This window comes from Dreissena polymorpha, chromosome 7, assembly GCF_020536995.1.
Source record: "Dreissena polymorpha isolate Duluth1 chromosome 7, UMN_Dpol_1.0, whole genome shotgun sequence".
Lineage (NCBI taxonomy): Eukaryota > Metazoa > Mollusca > Bivalvia > Myida > Dreissenidae > Dreissena > Dreissena polymorpha.
Window position 1 is genome coordinate 108,362,162 of NC_068361.1, and position 20,448 is coordinate 108,382,609.

Genomic DNA, 20,448 nt, shown 5'->3' on the forward strand with positions numbered 1-20,448 from the left:
GAAGTTATGAGCGTTTTTCCAAACCTAAATGCAAAGTGTGACTGACAGATGGACGGACAGTGCGATCACTATATGCCCTCCTTTGGGTTCATACAAATTTCCTGTCCCCTGGTGGCCATGTTTTTCGACGAACCATAACCAATTTTGAACTCAGCCAAGCTATCAATAGATTAAAATTTATCTTCTGACCAAGTTTAATAAATATTGGACAATAAATGTGTCTTCTATAGAGTGTCATCAAGGTTCTACTAAAGCCATATAAGGAAATCTGCCCCTCCCCCAGGTGGCCATGGTTTTCAACCGACTGGAACAATTTTAGAAATCAGCCCAGATATCATAAGAACATATGTTCGGACCAAGTTTCATGAAGATTTGACTTAAACTGTGCCTTCTAGAGTGTAAATTATGGTTTGAATACAGTAATAAAAGGAAAATCAGCTCGCCCCCTGGCCAGGGTTTTTTCTCAGCATTTCGGGAAGATAGCCCATGGCTTTGAAATTGGGAATTTTATCGGCATTTTCAAGAAATTGGGAAAATAAATTGGGATTTTTTTTTTAAACTACATGAAAGAGTTCAACACCTTTTATCACAAACTCCACAAACACCATCATGATCTACAGTTTTCCACATAATAAACTCACACAAAGTCTTCAGTCACAAACTTATTTCCCTAGTTTCAACATGTTGAATATCAGTCAGCACTTTGCTTTCGGAAATCAACAATGACGATGCAAAAGAGTCACTTATTATTAAATCACTATCATTGACAATGGAAGGAGTTTCAATGGGAGGACTTGTACTTGTTGACAATGTTTGTTTATTTAATGATGCTTGCTTAAAAGAAATCAACAGTTTTTGTTTGGCCACATTTTTGCTAAGAAATCTTTTTCAAGTAATATTTCGAATTGTGTGACATATCTGTTTTTCATTCAGCCGAATCTCAAATCACTTAAATTTCATCACAACTATAATAAGCGCCTGAACAACACAGAGAATATCGGGCACATGAATAATGTCAACGTTATCAAAATCGCGGTATAGTCTAAAAACTGTATGAGACTGGATTGGACTACGCTGTGTTCAAAATCCAAAAAGCCGATGTCATTAGGTTTTTTTTCCCAATTGGGAATTTTTTAGCAAATTTTGGGAAACAAGGGCTGTTTGTAAAACATGCATTCCCCCCATATAGGCTGTCAGTTGTAGTGGCAGCCATTGTGTGAATATGTTTTTTGTCACTGTGACTTTGACCTTTGACCTAGAGACCTGAAAATCAATAGGGGTCATTTGCCAGTCATGATCAATGTACCTATGAAGTTTCATGATCCTAGGCGTAAGCATTCTTGAGTTATCATCCAGAAACCATTTTACTATTTCGAGTCAATGTGACCTTGACCTTTCACCTAGTGACCTGAAAATCAATAGGGGTCATCTGCCAGTCATGATCAATGTACCTTTGAAGTTTCATCTGGAAACCATCTGGTGGACGAACCGACCAACATGTGCAAAACAATATACCCCCTCTTCTTCAAAAGGGGGCATAAAAAGTAGATTTTTTGCGATTGGGAATATAGCCGAATTTCGGCTATAAAATCGGGCAAAAAAAACCTGCTGGCAGCCATGTTTTTTAACAGAAGGGACCATTTTCAAACTCATCCAAGAGATTATTAGAACAAATCTTCGGACTAAATTTCATGATGATTGGGCAACAATTGGAATTCTGTTAACAAGGTTTTACTAAAGCCATAAAAGGAAAACTACCATGCTCCTTGGTGGCCATGGTTTTCAACCAACAGAAAACATGTTCGAACTTGTTGAAGATATCATTGGGACAAATGTTTTGACCTTTTTCATGAAAATTGAAGAATAAATGTGTCTTCAAGGGTGTTAACAAGGTTTTGCTTTAGCCATATATGAAACATGATGCTCAACGAAAACCAATCCAGAGTCCCCAGGACAGACCTTTTTTGCATGACTGGGAATGACACAATAAAACATTTAAATTCACTCGTCCATTGGTTGTTGTTGTTGTTAAATTAAACAGTGTCTGATGCAGGCAAATCACATTAGCTGCTTTGCTCATGTTCAATTGGTAAACCCCCAACCCATTATTCTCTGTACACTACCGGTAAATTCACTCGTCCATTTGTTGTAATTGTTAAATTCAAATAATGTTTGATGCAGGTAAATCCCATAACCTGCTTTGCACATGTTTAATTGGTAAACCCCCAATCCATTATTATCTGTACACTCTTTATTTACTCATCCATTGGTTGTTGTTAAATTCAAACAGGCAAATCGCTTTACATGTACCTGCTTTGCACTTGTTCAATTGGTAAACCCCCATCCAATTATTCTCTGTACACTCTATTTTGGAAAAATTGCGTACTGTTGTGATTATGAATTCCTTTAACACATTATTTGTCAATATAGGCCAGATTAAAAAAAAATAGAAACTATTATATGGGATTATTGGGTCTAAATATACTAGATAAGTGGTATGTATCCAGTCATCAATACTGTAGAGTTTATATGCATGTTTTGGCAAATGACACAATGACAACTCAACATGGCCATATATTAGCATTGAACTATGAGGTCCATTTATAATGAGGATTTGGAGCTCAAACCTCGTCATCCATGTTTTATTGAGACACATGCTATATTCAACGGGACTACTTTTGGAACTCCTACTTTTTCCCTTTGGACCAGTGTCTGCTGGAAGCATCAGCAGCTTGCAAATTTCACTAGTTACTAACAATCATTTTGCCAGCTACCTTTCCCCAAAATATAAATTCAAAACAACGCAAAAAACATCCGTTTTAATTCTTAGTTGCTGACTACTATGAAAATATAACTGGCTTCTTAAATTTTCATTGAGAACACTGCTTTTGACTTTTACCAAGTAAGGAGTAAAAGGACTATCTGTTTTTAAATCCAAGTTAGACCCCTGTGCTTGTCACCTCTTTTGCTGAATGACCAGAAATATATCCAGTAATTGAGAAAACCATCTAGCTTTAGAAGACTGATATACATGTTACTTAACTGCTGACTTATAATCGAGCAAGATAAGTGACCATCCCCATGAGTGATTCTAAGCAAAGAAACAACACTAATTATTAAGACATTTACTATGTAAAAAGGCAACAGCATTTGACATGCAAAAACTTCTTATTCATATATACATTCATTCGTAGTTCTAATGAAATAGGCCAAAGCAGCTTGGAGATATTGCTTCGGACACAAAAGTGTTTCCAACCGATCCAATGATGGACGAACAAGGCCAAAGCAATATCCCTCCATTTACTGCAGTAGATAATAACGAAGGTGCATACCATCATCAGTAAGTTTTGCGTTTCCATGGCAACCGTCGGCCGAGATGTAGAGCAGCAGGGCGCCGGTAGGCGGGAGCTCCTTGAAGCCGGATGCCAGGAACGTATTCAGCTGGCTGTACGTGGGCTTGTACAGAAGGTACTTGTGCGGGTTCTCTCGCTTGTTGGGACGGTCACCATTCTCCTACAGGAAGAACAAAAGTTATGTAATTACTTTGTTGGCAAAGGATGGAAATTAGGTATGTTTATAGGCAATATTCAAACAAACCTATGAGACAATACATTGTTTTGGCATTTGATAAGCACAATACAATTAAAACAAGGGACAAAATTGTCACAAAACCAGGTTTTCATTGTGAAAAAAAAATCTGATAAAGGGAGAGAAGTCAAAATGAACTTTTGAAATGAACAAACAAAATTAACCCCCTTTGTAAGTTTGTTTTAAAAAAAAATCAATTTTTAGTCGTGGCGACCTTGACATTGGAAATATTGACATGATTCTTTCGTGCGACACACCGTCCCATGATGGTGAACAAATGTGCCAAATGATTTTAAAATCTCACAATGAATGACATAGTTATGGCCAGGACAAGCTCATTAATGGCCATTTTTGACCTTTGAACTCAAAGTGTGACCTTGACCTTGGAGATATCGACGTAATTATTTCGCGCAACACACCGTCCAATGATGGTGAACAAATGTGCCAAATGATTTTAAAATCTGACAATGAACGACATAGTTATGGCCCGGACAAGCTTGTTCCGCCCGCCCGCCAGCCCGCCAGCATTCGCCAATCTAATAACCAGTTTTTTCCTTCGGAAAACCTGGTTAAAAATATATTACTTCTGCTCTTTAAAAGATTCCCATTGCTCTTGACAAAATCGTAATGAGTCAGCAGTTCGCACAAGGCAAATCTATGGCGCACCAAAGGGGTCAAAACTTATACTTCTGCTGCAGCAGAAAAAAATGCTGCTCGACCAGCAAAATTCATGCCCGAGCAGCATTTTCTTCTGCTGCAGCAGGAAAATCCTGCTCAACCAACATTTATTCTTAGAATAAGCCCTTGAACCTGTCAGCCTATCAAATTTGAGCTTACAAACGGACGACATAAGGTACCTCTACGGAAACGAAATAGACCTGACAGTAACTTTAGAACAAGAGCACCGCCTTGCGGGTGCAGACCGCTCATCTATTTTCTTTTTAAAGGTGAAGGGACTCTCAATTTCAATCACAAAGGAGGGAGGGGTGGAGTGAAGAGGGGTGTATAGTGTGGGGGGGTGGACATTTATAACATTATCTTCCAAAAATGCCGAAAAAAAAAAAATTGGGGGGTGGGGGGGTATAGTGTGAGGGAGTGGTGGTCATTTGTGAGATGCTCTTAAAAAAAAAAAAATTAGGGGGTGGGGTGGGGGGAGGGGATTCTTGGGTGCGATGGTTGGACAGTATTTCAAAAATAAAATAATAAAAATAAATATTTGTGTTTTTTAACCGTTTCAAAAAAAATAATTTGGGGGGGTGGGGTGGGGGGGGGGGGGTATAGTGTGAGGGTGTGGTGGTCATTTGTGAGATAATCTTAAAAAAAAAAAAAAAAAAATAAGGGGGGGGGGGATTCGGGGAGGGGGGGGGGAGGGCACTGCACTGGGGATGGTTTGGGTGGAGTCTATTGTAGTATGTCAGGTAAGAGTACTTTTGTCAAAGTATCAATCAAATCTAATCATAAATAAAGAAGTTATGGCAATTTTAGCAAAATTTAATAATTTGACCTTCAGAGTCAAGGTCATTCAAAGGTCAAGGTAAAATTCAACTTGCCAGGTACAGTAACCTCATGATAGCATGAAGTATTTGAAGTTTGAAAGCAATAGCCTTGATACTTTAGAAGTAAAGTGGATCGAAACACAAAATTTAAGCATATATTCAAAGTTACTAAGTCAAAAAGGGGCCATAATTCCGTAAAAATGACAACCAGAGTTATGCAACTTGTCCTTTTACTGTCCCTTTATGACAGTTTGCGAGTGTTCCTAGTATGAAAGCAATATCTATGATACTTTAGGGGTAAAGTGGACCAAAACACAAAACTTAACCAAATTTTCAATTTTCTAAGTATTAAGGGCCCATAATTTCGTCCAAATGCCAATCAGAGTTACATAATTTTGCCTGCATAGTCCCCTTATGATAGTTAATAAGTGTTGCAAGTATGAAAGCAATAGCTTTGATACTGTAGGAATAAAGTGGACCTAAACACAAAACTTAACCAAATTTTCAATTTTCGAAGTATAAAAAGGGCACATAATTCTGTCAAAATGCCAGTCAGAGTTACATAACTTTGCCTGCACAGTCCCCTTATGAAAGTTAGTAAGTGTTCCAATAATGAAAGCAATAGCTTTGATACTTAAGGAATAAAATGGACCTAAACACAAAACTTAACCAAACTTTTCAATTTTCTAAGTATAAAAAGGGCACATAATTCTGTCAAAATGCACGCCAGAGTTATCTAACTTTGCCTGCCCAGTCCCCTCATGATAGTTAGTAAGTGTACCAAGTTTGAATGCAATAGCATTGATAATTTCTGAGAAAAGTGGACCTAAATGCAAAACTTAACCGGACGCCGACGCCAAGGTGATGACAATAGCTCATAATTTTTTTTCAAAAAATAGATGAGCTAAAAGCTGCAACAAACTCATAATCTGTGTTTTAATCAAGTATTATTAAATTTTCATCCTGTTTTCGTTGTTGTTCACAAAATAAAAATTAAGCTTTAAAATCTATAAGTCATGTAGGAACATGCAAATTTGGTTGATCAATTGCTCCAACGTAACATGATTTATGCCTATGTGTTATCTGATTCTGATTGGCTGATGCCATAATCTAACAAGAGCAAGTTGTAGGTGGAAGTGCTTTGAATTTAGAGCCTATGTTTAAGTTTTATATTAGAGGTCACAGTGACCTTGACCATTGACCTAGTGACCCAAAAATGGGTGTTATGTGTAGAACTCATCAAGGTGCACCTACATATGAAGTTTCAAAGTTGTAGGTGGAAGCACTTTGATTTGAGAGCCAATGTTCAAAAGGTTAACAAAATGTTAAGGTTTGGACACGTCGAGCTGGCTATAACAATACCTCGGTTTTTCTCCGAAAACAGACGAGCTAAAAATAAATGCTGGGAGCAGGATTTTTCTGCTGCAGCAGAAGTTAAAGTTTTGACCCTTTGGTGCGCCATACTAATCAGGGACAACACTTTCCGCATTAACTTGATTTTTGCTAAGAAGAATCTTACTTTAAACAAAAATACCATACAATCATATTGTCCCTGAATAGGTTGTGCCACGGTTCCCACCTTTTTTGTATGAACAAATTTCCCAGATTTTTTCCCTGATGGAAAATAAAAATTCCAGGATCATAATTTCGACCTATTTCTTGTTTTAGACATCCTCAATAAATAGCAGTTGCAGACAACTGAGCTACATGTATACTACGAAGCCACCATAGCCATGCAGAGGAATTGATTTGCTGTTTTAATTGTATGGACTTCTCGACACAAGTCCGGAAAGTCTGACCAAAAAAAATCCCTGATTTTTCCCTGATTTCAGGAATTTTTCCCAAATTCCCTGACTTTTCTATGACTGGAAAAAGTGAAAGTCTTTTTCAAGGTTTTCCCTGATTTCCAGGTTGGCTGGGAACCCTGCTGTGCATACTGCACAGGCTAATCTGGGACAACACTTTACGCACATACATCAAGCCCCATTTTCCCTAAACGGGGCTTATAGGAATGTAAGCCGCACTTACAAATGGCTGTCGTCCCGGTGCAGGGGAGGCGTCGTAGATCTGGTTGGTCAGATCCTCCTGAGGCTCTCTCTCCAGTGTCTGCAGCATGCGGAACATGTCCAGTGTCAACTCACTGAACTTCACCTGGGAATAGAGAACATGCCCAGTGTTAACTCACTGAACTTCACCTGGGATATAGAGAACATGTCCAGTGTCAACTCACTGAACTTCACCTGGGAAATAGATAACATGTCCAGTGTCAACTCACTGAACTTCACCTGCAAAATAGAGAATATGTCCAGTGTCAACTCACTGAACTTCACCTGGGAAATGGAAAACATGTCCAGTGTCAATTTACTGAACTTTACCTGGGAAATAGATAACATGTGCAGTATCAACTCACTGAACTTCACCTGGAAAATAGAGAACATGACCAGTGTCAAACCCCTGAACTTCACCTGGGATATAGAGAACTTGTCCAGTGTTAACTCACTGAATTCCACCTGGGATATAGAGAACATGTCCAGTGTCAACTCACTGAACTTCACCTTGGAAAGAGAGAACATGTCCAGTGTCAACTCACTTAACTTCACCTGGGAAATAGAGAACATGTCCAGTGTTAACTCACTGAACTTCACCTGGGATATAGAGAACATGTCCAGTGTCAACTCACTGAACTTCACCTGGGAAATAGAGAACATGTCCAGTGTTAACTCACTGAACTTCACCTGGGAAAGAGAAAACATGTCCAGTGTCAACTCACTGAACTTCACCTGGGATATAGAAAACATGTCCAGTGTCAACAAACTGAACTTCACCTGGGATATAGAGAACATGTCCAGTGTTAACGGACTGAACTTCACCTGGGTTATAGAGAACATGTCCAGTGTTAACTGACTGAACTTCACCTGGGATATAGAGAACATGCCCAGTGTCAACTCACTGACTTCACCTGGGAAAGAGACAATATGTCCAGTGTCAACTCCCTGAACTTCACCTGGGAAAGAGAGAACATGTTCAGTGTCAACTCACCTAACTTCACCAGGGAAATATAAAACGTGTCCAGTGTCAACTTACTGAACTTCACCTGGGATATAGAGAACATCTCCAGTGTCAACTCACTGAACTTCACCTGGGAAAGAGAGAACATGTTCAGTGTCAACACACTGAACTTCACCTGGGAAAGAGGAAACATGTCCATTGTCAACTCACTTAACTTCACCTGGGAAAACATTCTGCTTCCTTAATATGACGAAATTGTTTCAAATGCTGTTGGGTAAATCCATTACTTCCTACCGGTAAACATGGTTATTTACCCAATTACGCGAATATAATGGTCCATTGCCTTCAGGCATGATTCTGCAAGGTTTTATGACCTTAATCCCATTGTAAAAATCCATGATTGAAGTGTCATGAGATAAGCGAAAACAGGGCCGAAGTCTGAAGAAAAGTGCGGTAAAATATACTGTCCGAAAATTAAGAGACATTAATTATGGACAAAAACCCGTATGTCTGAAAATTTAGAGTCACAAAAAATTATTTTTTTGCTAAAAAAGAGGGTGTCCAAAAACTTACAGTGTCCAAAAACTTAGAGTAATTACGGTAATATGCATTTACAGATTATTAGCTTACAAAGACTATTGGAAACTATATGTACTCAAACTTCATTTCCCAGCCATAATTTGCCCGTATGTAAGAAAAAAAGCGATCATAGTAGCCAATACAAATGTTGCTCACCTGTTCGTGCGTGTTGCCCACTATGATGATTTCCTGCAGCGTGAAATGAACGTGAGAACTCTTGTCCAGTGGAGGAGTGTTCAGTGGGGTGAGGCGGTGAGACACCACTATACTTGTGGCGTCCACATCCACCACTGATATCAGATTGTCCGCCTATAAACATCCAACATTTGATACATTTTCAGCAAAACTTGTCCCTAAAAAAGGTCTGTGCACTGTACAGATTCAACACTAATATTAGATAAATAGTATAGAAGATGAAATCGTTTAAGTTCTTAAATGCACAATTTTTTATAATAAGGAACAACTAAGTTTGAATGTTGAATGTTAATAAGAGAAGAACATATTTGACCGACAGACTTTGACAGACAGACCAACATCCATGGTGACTCCATGGTTATGACCCCCTTTACGTTTACTGGGTGTATAATAGAAACACAACACAAACAAGAACAGTCATAACTAGATATATGCATAATTCACAAAATATCCAATTACTATTGACCTGAGAGTTGGCTGTGGCATAGTGGATATGATTTCCACGTAACAGCCAGGTCATAAGTTTGATTCCCACAGTGGGAGCGTTCTTACTATCTCCTTTAAAGACACCAAGTACTGGTTCTATCGAGGGAATGGACTCAAGAGTATTTAAATAAGCCTTAAGCTTTTTATGAAATTCAGCTAAAATGAATAAAATTAAACTAAACTATTCACCTCAATGAATGCTTTGATTTCTCCCAGCACAAGGTTCCACTCCATGTGATCCTCAGGCTCATACGTTCCTGTGTAGTCGTCAATCTGCTTCGCCAACTCGCGCACAAGATCGCGCACAAGCTTCATCTTCTTTAGTAGGAGACACACCACTATAAATCGGGCGTAGAATCGTAGCTTCTTGACCATCAGGTCGGGTCTGTTGGAGAATAGCGATCTAAATTATTTAATTAAGCAGATTTTATACTTGAGCTGTACTCTGGGGAAAAAAATGGGGCTTAATGCATGTGAAGTCTGCACAGGCTAAGCACAGATGACACTTTCCTCTGTTATTGCATCTTTTATTTGAAGGAAGTATCTTCATAGTAAAAATGAAGTTTAGGAGGAGCATACTGCTCAGGCTAATCTGGGACGGCACTTTATGTATATGCATTAAGCCCCATTTTCCCAGAGCAAGGCTAACTTATAGACAAATGTTAAAAGATTACTTTTCATACATTGATAGTCACAATGGCATAACAAGCTTAATGGTTTCAAATCTACTAATCATAAAACAGGCATTATTTGAGTACTGTGATAGGAACCATAGCATACCATGTTTGATTTGTATTCATGTAAATATAACAATTAAATACAAAATAAACAGTCACCAACTTTCATCAAACATGTTGTCTCTTTTTTACAATAATGATTGAAGGTTATCCATTTAGACAAAACTAGGTGAAGTAAAACTCCCATCTACAACTGTCTTAATTTAGGGTTAATATAATATAGAACAAGTAAATTTATTAATTCTACTTGTCAAAGTTCAATTAATGGAAAAACAATCCTAATTAACTCACAAAACAAAGTAATAGTAAGTTTCTCTATCCTGCATTACTTAACCAAATGATATCCATTGTCACTATTATAAGCCTGTAAAAGAAGCCTTGTTCAAAGGTAAATAATATGGATTGCATAAAATAAATTTATATAAGCATCAATGACACTATCCATAGTTTTTTATCCCATAACTGAGGGCTAATTCCCCTTAGATCTTTTTAATTCACTGAATTTTAACCCAAAATAACAATTATCTAGAAAAGTCAGTTCCCTTTCAGTTGTATCATAAAAATTATCCCCAACTTTGGTTTTCACACAATATTTTCCCCCATTCTTAATGGCTAAGTTCCCTTCCCCCAGGCCTTATAATACAAAATCATAGAATTTTCTAATTTTTCAACAAGTTTAAACTAAGCCACCCCTCACCTCTCCTCTTTGTTTGCTTTAGAGTAGTACGCCCGCATCCGTATGGCAGAGTAGAAGGCAAAGGACTCGTTTAAATAGTTGGTCTCACTCGTCCGCAAACTGAAACATTGCACACAAGTAATTGATTACCACTCACATACGTTCTTTGACATGTCTGTAGTCTATACAAAAAATTATATTTCAATATTTCATAATTTTCTTACATGTTTCAAGCATAAAAGGCTTTATTTTCAACAAAAGGTACTGATGAGCAGCAAACAGCATAAAACCGGAACAGACTGCAAATTACTCGCAGGCTGTTTTGGTTGTTTGCTGGTTGCATATAGCCCTTTTAACTTAGCTTCTGAGATGAAAAGGGTTACAGTCATACTGTTACAGTTGCCAAATGGACCAATCCCTTTACTTTGGGAAACCTACTAATTCCTAGATGCAAACAGGACTGGCCAATTTTATCCATAAACTGTAGTTTCATGATAATATTATTTTTAATAATGGTCAATATTGTTTCCGATTTTGAAAGGATTGCAAATGGGTCAGCGTTATTTGTACAAGCACATGAGTTGATTTTTCCAAAAGCTAGCTCATTCCAGGACTCCTCTTATTCCCACAAACAAAAACCAGATGCACTTGGCTCAAGAAAATAAAATAATAAGTGAGAATAACATTGTTAATCTATAAATATTTACTTTTGAAAATGTTGAGCAGCTGGTTGAGTGTGAATTATCTGTGCATGTTATTGATGTTAAATGTTTATATATATGTCAGATTTTGTTTGTATCTCTATGTTTTATTATCAAATAATTTCAAATGAATTGATTACCTTACGCAAATATGTGCTATAATATAAATTACCATGAAAATATTAACCAATAATTGACAAGTTTAAAATCATCAGTTTCATGCCAACTTTACCAATGCCTTTTTCTACCCACTGCAGTCAGTGTTGTACAACAATAAACAATTATGAATAATTTATGCTGAATGTTTCCATGATATAAACCATGACACTAGAGGATACGATGTTCAGTGAAGCAGGCATTATTTGCCAATAGTCTCTAATGAAGCATCATTTATGCATGTTCTGCAAGCAACAACCATAACAGGGCTCCAGTATCCACAAATAATTTACTATTTTCCAAGTACAGATCATGCAATTCACCTGTGTTCACTGAGAAAACGCAGAAAGTGGAGCAAGCTAATGTTATTAGGGAAACATCTACAGTAAAAAATAAGGGTGCTGCACCATAATCCTCCCCCCTCCCTCCTGCCCATCTGAATAGTCAACCCAAATAATGCAAATCTTTTTATTTACTTTTGTTTTTCAAATATTATTTGGCAAATGCAAATGCTATGCTTAAATACCCTAATGACAAATGTTAGGCAAATCAACTCTTGGCATTTAGCAATTGCTTAGTGTTAAAAATGTGAACTTACAAATACATTCTATTACAGTTACCCGTTAATATATATTTTAACAAAAAAGGCTTCAATGGCACATTTAGAAGAATTTGCTATTGCCAGATTAAAAATAAGTTATTTGCAACATTTGCGAGTTGCATACACAAGTTTAATTCAAGCCCTGTCAGACTAGTTCTTTTTTAACACATATGGATGTTTTGTACATACATGTACATACAGATTCCTTTGTCTATTATTTTCAAACATAAAGAAGCACACATTTTAATATACTTATTGACTGGCAAATTTTTCAGTGGAATCAAATGTACATAAATGGAAAAAGCATTTTGTCAAAAAAAAAGACATCAATTTAAATGAACAGGTACATGTATCATGAAATTAAAGGCTCAATTTTACCCATTACCACTTAAGATACGTATTTTGTAGTCCCTCAGAAAGTTAAATTTTATTAAAGATCTTTCTTACTAGATTCAAATTTTAAAGGCTTCCAATCCTTAGATACTGCTGAGCAGCAAACAGCACAGCAAACAGCATAAAACCTGAACAGACTGTGAGTTACTTGCAGGCTGTTCTGGTTTTATGCTGTTTGCACCTAGCCATTTTCACTTTGCTTCTGAGTGGGAAAGGGTTAAAAGCCAACTTACTAATAGTGGTAATAGAGCTGCCCAATTTTGGAGGCCACCTCCCCGATCTGCCAGCGCTTCAAACCATACTTAACATCCAAAACTTGTCTGAAAGAAAACAAACACAAACTGCTTTAAAATCATAGTTCAATATTTGTAAGGCATTTGATGTCCATGCAAAATATTTTGACAAGCTTTTTTGGGCTAGCGCAATTTCATCCTCAGGGGTCATTTTCCTAAATAAACAAATATAAATGAAGACAAGGGTTGATTAGCAGTAAAATAAAGTATAAGACTTTATTTATGAAAAAACTATTACATGTACCTTAAACAGGACATGCAATTTGTATCAACAAAGTTTGTGAAGTATTTTAGTATCCATTTTATATCATATGCATGTGACAATATCCTTACAGTCCAAAACGAGGGTCCAAGATCATAGACACGGTACTGAATGAACATGAGACATATACGATTTAACTTCATATGCAGTATTACGCTGTATATAACCCTGTAAATTCAAGGGTGACTCTGTTCAGTAAGCATACAATTATGACCCTTGCTTTGGGAAAATGGTGTTTAATGCATGTGCCTGAAGTGTCCTTCCATGCTAATCAGGGACTACACTTTCCCACTAGATTGGATTTTTGTTCATTTAACCCTTTGCATGCTGGGAAATTTGTCGTCTGCTAAAATATCGTCTGCTGAATTTGTAAAATAAGCATTTTCTTCATTTTTTTCAAAGAATACTATCAGAATAGCAAACAGTTTGGATCCAGATGAGACGCCACGTTTTGTGGCGTCTCATCTGGATCCAAACTGTTTGCAAAGGCCTTTAAAATTCAGCTCCAGCGCTTTAAGGGTTAAAACTTACTTAACGAAAAATTCCATAAAGGCGGACAGTTTACCTGATGCCTCTTGCACAGGCTTATCTGGTACGAGTTTTTATGCATGTGGATTAAGCACTGTTTTCCCAGAGTAAAGCTCATATGAGTCGCGTTCTAAGAAAACTGGGCTAAATGCATGTGGATAAAGTGTCGTCCCAGATAAGCTTGTGCAGTCCACACAGGCTCATCCACACAGCCTAATCAGGGACGACACTTTCCGCCTAAATTGGATTTTTGCTTAGAAGAGACTTCATTTAAATGAAAAATATCATAAAAGCATTAAGTGTTGTCCTTGATTAGACTCTGCTGACTGCACAGGCTAATCTGGGACCATACTTTTCGCTCATGCATTATGCCTAGTTTTCTCAGAACATCACTCATATATGAGCAAAGGAAACACTTTCCATGCTGAAAGGTCAATATTTGACTGCCGATTTAGTGCTTTGCTGAGAACAAAGTTAGCTGATAACCCACCTTCTTTAAGCGGTTCTTTGTAATATTAAATTTATCATGCTTAATAACCACTGTTTATTATTACAATTGTTGGCCACCAATTGGTAACCAATGGAATAGTTTTTAACATGGGTTGATTGTCGAATCAGGTGATGGGGGTTGCTTTGTTTAATTGAAACTGGGTAGCTGGACCCTATCTCCTACAGTTTTTTCTGTATGGTCTTTATTCCTGAACTCACATGACAATTAATTATGTGGTACATTTTCTGATGAACAGCATCCCATTTTTAATTTACAAACTGAGTACTTCTCTATGCAAAGAACTTCTTTAATCATTTTATTATAATTGTAAAATTTGCTGATCAATATTTTTGGTTTTTCAGTAACTCTACCGCCACAATGCATCCATAGGACACTAACACTCCGGCTTACAGAGACTGGTCACTGTCTTCAAATGGTATAAAATGGCATGTACAAACATATTTTGGCTCCACAAGAGTTTAATCATTGGGTCATGAGGAAAGATGAGGTAATGCCCTTCGGTTTCACCACATTAAACAGTGATATTACGCTTTGCTATAGTTATTCAACAGCTAACAGTTATAATGCACATTGCTTAACCTTTTCAAGACAGTAAACAGTTATAATGCACTTTGCTAAACCTATTCAAGACAGCAAACAGTTCTAATGCATTTTTCTATACCTATTCAAGACAGTTAACAGTTATAATGCACGTTGCTTAACGTATTCGACACAGTAAACAATTATTTGCACTTAGCTAAACCTATTCAAGACAGCAAACAGTTCTAATGCATTTTGCTATACCTATTCAAGACAGTTAACAGTTATAATGCACGTTGCTTAACATATTCAACACAGTAAACAATTATTTGCACTTAGCTAAACCTATTCAAGACAGCAAACAGTTATATTGCACTTAGCTTAATCTTCAATTTTATTATATACCTGTTTAATGCATTTAACAAAATACAGGTTGTATCAATCGTTGAAATAAAAAATCCCGTATTACGCTACTCGCTATTTCCAATTCCGTTTTACCATACTAGCCGGACTACTTCGACCCATTAAATGACGTCACATTCCGCGCACCGAAAATATGAATATTTTATATTACGAAATATATTACGTAGTACATCGTGTGACGTCATTTCTGTGACGAAACACAATAGTTTTATCTAAACTCTCTGCAATTTAAGGACCTGTGGGATGTGGTGTTTTTTAACAGTAAACTATTTGTTAAAAATATCGAAAGAATTCAAAACGTATATTGGAGTGTGTGTTTATTATGCTTAAATGTTGATTTCGATAGGAATACAATAAAATAGTGTGGTTTAAACTAAGTTTTGATAAAGACATGGAAAAATTGGAGTAGAAGTGCATATCGTTTCAACGTTTTTGTTTTACACATCGGATTTAAGTTGTCAACTTAATTGTTATAAACATTCGATTAACGATGGCATTAAGGTAAGCGTGTCTGAAACTTGTGTTTTCCCGGTTCGAATGTTTGCACGTTAATGTACATAAACTGTATTCATACGCGTCTTAAAAACTATGGCGTTCCGTTTTAGTCATTGTTTTTTCAGTTTTGTTAAAGTAAACAATACAATTGTTAACTGTTTTCGTTAGTTGTTGCATATAATAAAAGGAATATTACGCTAGTCAATTGTTTCAAGAGTTTGTATCACTCTCGTGGCCTGTGCTATTTTTGCATCACACTCGAGGCTCCGCCTCTCGTGTGATACGCCATTACACAAGCCACTCGAGTGATACAAACTCTTGGAACAAATTGACTAGCGTAATATTCCGTATTTATCAGTTGTTCAACAAAATGTGAAGTTTAAACCTTTAAATTAATACCTGTGCTGTTGTTGAAACTTCCAAAGTTTAGTGTACACATCAAATGTACGCCCAAAGTACGACTGCCACTGCTTGTGTCCATATTGTGGCAAATCTCTGAAAAATATTACAATCACAATCAGATTCACTTCTAAGTTGACTTCATCAGCTCTAATTGTATGATGTTAGGTGTTTAAGATGACATTCAATAAGAGCACACATACCAAAACTGGAATCCACCGAGTAGTATAGTTCCCCTTGAGGACAAAAGGTGTTTGAAAGTAAAAGTAAAATCATCAAAAATGTCTGCAGAGTAAAAAATACAAGTGTGTTTTTTAATGAGACATTATAAATCGAATACGGTATACGGATCACATACTTTTTTATATGTTCAACTACACCCCAAAACTTCAACATTGATAAAAACAATCACATCCCAAAACAAGAGGGCCTGAAAGGCCCTACGTCGCTCACCTGAGACACAAAGGAACTTACCTGTTCTGTGCAGCCCAAGATATCATATGAACAAATGTTCAGACCATATTTCATGAAGATTGAACTAATAATGTCACTTTTAGAGTGTTTCCTAGGTTTTACTATAGCCATACCAGGAAAAATGCCATACCCCTTGGGGGCCATGCTTTCAGGGCCTTCAATCCATTTTAGGGGAAGCATGCCGCTACCCATAGCAGGGGGAATTTTCGCGGCGTTAACTTACTCTCTAATTATTACATTTATACATGTTTGCACTATATTCATTGCTTATTTCATAATTTAGTATGTTTGACAAGATTAAATTAAAATAGAATTGAGATATAATAATCATGAGACATCTATCTATATAAAAAAATAAAAAAAATAATTGTTTTTTTATAATTTTTTTAGGGGGAATTTTTCACCCAAAGAGGGGAAAAAAGTATACTTTTCAGGGGGGGAATGCGGCCGAATTTCGGCCGTGGATTTGACAGATTGAGGGCCCTGGCTTTTCAACAAACCAGAAGTTCAGAACTATTTTCCAACCAATCCAAGATATCATTGCAAAAATGTTGTGACCAAGTTCAAAAAAGAATGGACTATAAAAATGACTTAAATTGTTAACAAGGTTTTACTATAGCCATATAAGGAAAACTGCCCAATCCCTAAGCTGCCATGTTTTTCAATAAACCAGAACCATTTTCGAAATCATCCAAGATACATGTAGAACAAATTTTTTGACAGAGTTTCATGAAGATAATAATAAATGTGGCCTTTACAGAATTAGCAAGGTTCTACTACAACCATATAAGGAAAAATGCCCTGCCCCCGGTAGCCATGTTCTTCAACGAACCGTAAATATTTTCGATCTTGTCATGAAGATCGGACAATAAAGGTGGCCTATAGTGTTAACAAGATTTAACTATAGCCATACCAAAATGCCCTGCCTTTTGACGGCCATGTTTTTTAACCAACCGAAACCATTTTTGAATTCATCCAAGATATTGTTGGTACAAATGTTCTTACTAAGTTAAGATGAAGATCGGACAATAAATGTGGGCTCTAGAGTGTTGACAAGGTTTTACAATAGCCATATAAGGAAAAATGCCGCATCCGATTGCGGCCATGTTTTTCAACCAACCAAATTCTTTTTCTAACTTGTCCAAGATATAATTTGGACAAATCTTCTGACAAAATGTCATGAAGATTTGATAGTTGTCCAGTTTCGAACGATACTCTTCTTAAATGATTTACTATGGGAGTAGACTGAACTCCAATTTGAAAACACTGATGTCCATTACACACCGTCATTGCGCAGATTTAAAATAAATATTTGTAGTCTGTATCTAAAACATAGTCTTTAATGATAATTAACACAAGCACTTCATTATTCCTTACTAACTACATGATATGTGTCATTATTTCAATTGTTATTTGTTATTTCTTTTCTGCTAGTCCACAATCTTGGACGATGGATATGCGAATTGTGATACATCGACTATCTCCCCAATATAGATAGATGTTAATACATGTAGCAAGGTACAATCATATATAGCCGGCAACATTTGAAAACCAACATTTAAGTGTCTTGTCCTTTGGCGACAAAAAACACACAATCGGTTGGCAATCATACTACGGAATTATTGCTGTTTAACAATTTAAATGTAATTGAGTTTCTTGGGAAATTGTGGCATTTTTTGGATGGAAATTTTTGCCATATTTTTGGGGGCAAATGTAGCTTTTTGTGATTGGCGAAACAGCCAAATATGGGTAGTTATTTTGGGCTAAAAAGCACTGTCCTAACATACACTCATCAGCGTCATCCACAGGCCATTTAACAGTCCCTCGCCAGGGCACTTGACTTTAGAAATCAGTCTCTGTAGTGCGCGTGGAATTTACCGACAATACCGTTCAGCGTATTTTTTTAGTAACTGCAACTAGCCATTCTTTAGATCAAAGCGATATCGACTTTGCAAAATGTTTTGAGAGCCGATTAAATATCCTCTGTCAATTAGATGCATTTCTTTCCCCAACAAAAGCCCGCCTAAAGGCGGAGTGTCGTTGTATTGGAAAATCAATATTGGCCAATATGGAGGTGAATAATTAATCCACTTATGAGTACAAGGGTTTCATCAAAAATTATTGGGAGTGTCAAAATGGCAGTGAATTTAATATGTCTTGAGCTTAAAATGGTAGGAAAACCCGTTAGCCTGTTTTCCTGTCTATTCAGCCACTTAAGAATATAATAATATGTAGAATGTTAATAAACAATAAAATAAAAAATAACACTATATAGTAACAAAATATATATAACAAACAAGTTTTAATGTGAACTTCCATAGGAAATGGTTTGTTTACAAAAATTTACCTTGTTTTTTATTTGACAGTTGTACAGTACACTCCACGCGTTTTCCCCAATTTCCCTCCATACTCCGCGGGGATTGACCTGGAGGGAGATTAAGAAAATCCCGCGAGACGCGGCGTTTGCATGATTTTGGACGCGGCGGTAAACGATCGGCAAAACTGATAATCCAACGCGGCGACCCTCGGCGTTGGCAACGCGGGGGAAACTCCGCGTTTTACGAGATAACGATCAATTTAATTTTGTTTGACTTCCTGATTTTCAAATAAAATTACATTTATTACAAGTACATACATGTACATGTAGTATAATATTTACAATTAAAAAAAACAACCAAGATAGATCGATCCCGACGCGGTTGTAGAAGTAGTTGTTGTATAGAAAACTCGTTGATTTACGCCAAACAAAACGTTGTCTTTTAACTAATACTTACCAATTAATATAAACACAGTTTGCAACATTGTTTTTATTTTGATAATTTAATCCAAAGTTTTCATGTTAGCAGGTGATTTTCTATACTGAGCATGTAAACAAATGACCAAGGACCCTGAAAATCTCGCAAATCTGTGTGAATTGACAGTTTGACGTAATCAAAGAAAAGCCGCTTCCTGTCTAAAGGCATAACTTACTCAAGTAAACACGTTCAACAAATGCATAATGAATGGTTTTAATCGTCGGAACAAAGTCAATTCTCTGCTCGCTAATGCATTTATTTTCTCTTTGAAGTTAGGTTATTCCATTGATTGCTAAAAGAAGGTGGTAACTTTTGAGTTGATAGTTGCATTAAATATTCTCAGTTGTATTCTTGTTGCGTCGACATTCAAAACAATGTTTACCAGTTATTATGGACCAAATTGGCAGAGTGACATTCACACATGTTAATCCCTTTTGTCAAAACACCGCAGACAGCAGACTACACAATAGGTCAGTAGACAAGCTTTGCGTGTTTTCATAACGTCAAACACTTAAAATCCAGTTCCGCCCAGATGTCTTCTTTAATCAGTTTACAGTACAATTAGTGTTAAAATAATTACTCTACTAAAATACCGTAACGATAAAGATTCAGCGTGTTCGATTTGAAATTATTTTGGAGGTATTATCAACTTATTCGCGATATAATTTTGTTAAAAAATACCGAAGAAACTTTTAACCGAAATCAACAAAATTCCATGTTCTCTGCGCTACAAAGTTTGTATCATAAAAATCAATACACGCAGCAGGAGTATACCTTGACTTTGTACATTGCAGCATAATTTTCGCGTGCTTTTGTCGGGAAATATACATGATGGCTGTATATTGGAAGCATTTGTAAACGTCGTGTTAACATTAAAAATCGTAGAGTGTTTCGGATTACTAATTATTATTCTCATTTGGAAATTTTACGGAACATTTATTATTGTCTTATATGTGTTATGATTTAAATATTAATTTGTCAAATGTCTTATATTCATTCATATTGTAGACGTACCTGTGAATTAAAAAACATAATTTTTATACGTATTAATTTTCTATATACAATTATCTTTTTTATACATGTACACAGGGATGTATAATAGATTATACATCCCTGATGTACATGTACTACA

General features: G+C 36.5%; 1 protein-coding gene across 2 annotated transcripts in view; it reads right to left on the minus strand.

The window, feature by feature from the left end:
- Nucleotides 1-20,448, minus strand: part of LOC127838989 (protein SCAI-like) — a 34,345-nt gene that overhangs the window by 8,963 nt on the left and 4,934 nt on the right. Inside the window, exons 2-8 of one of the 2 annotated variants that reach the window (XM_052367134.1) lie at nucleotides 16,048-16,143; nucleotides 12,851-12,937; nucleotides 10,788-10,886; nucleotides 9,543-9,738; nucleotides 8,829-8,981; nucleotides 7,113-7,235; nucleotides 3,333-3,513 (exon numbers count right to left, since the gene is read on the minus strand). In XM_052367134.1, the coding sequence (XP_052223094.1) occupies nucleotides 3,333-3,513; nucleotides 7,113-7,235; nucleotides 8,829-8,981; nucleotides 9,543-9,738; nucleotides 10,788-10,886; nucleotides 12,851-12,937; nucleotides 16,048-16,143 (935 nt within the window). Of the gene's footprint in view, nucleotides 1-3,332; nucleotides 3,514-7,112; nucleotides 7,236-8,828; nucleotides 8,982-9,542; nucleotides 9,757-10,787; nucleotides 10,887-12,850; nucleotides 12,938-16,047; nucleotides 16,144-20,448 lie in introns of both variants that reach the window. The other variant, XM_052367133.1, reaches the window with a different exon arrangement.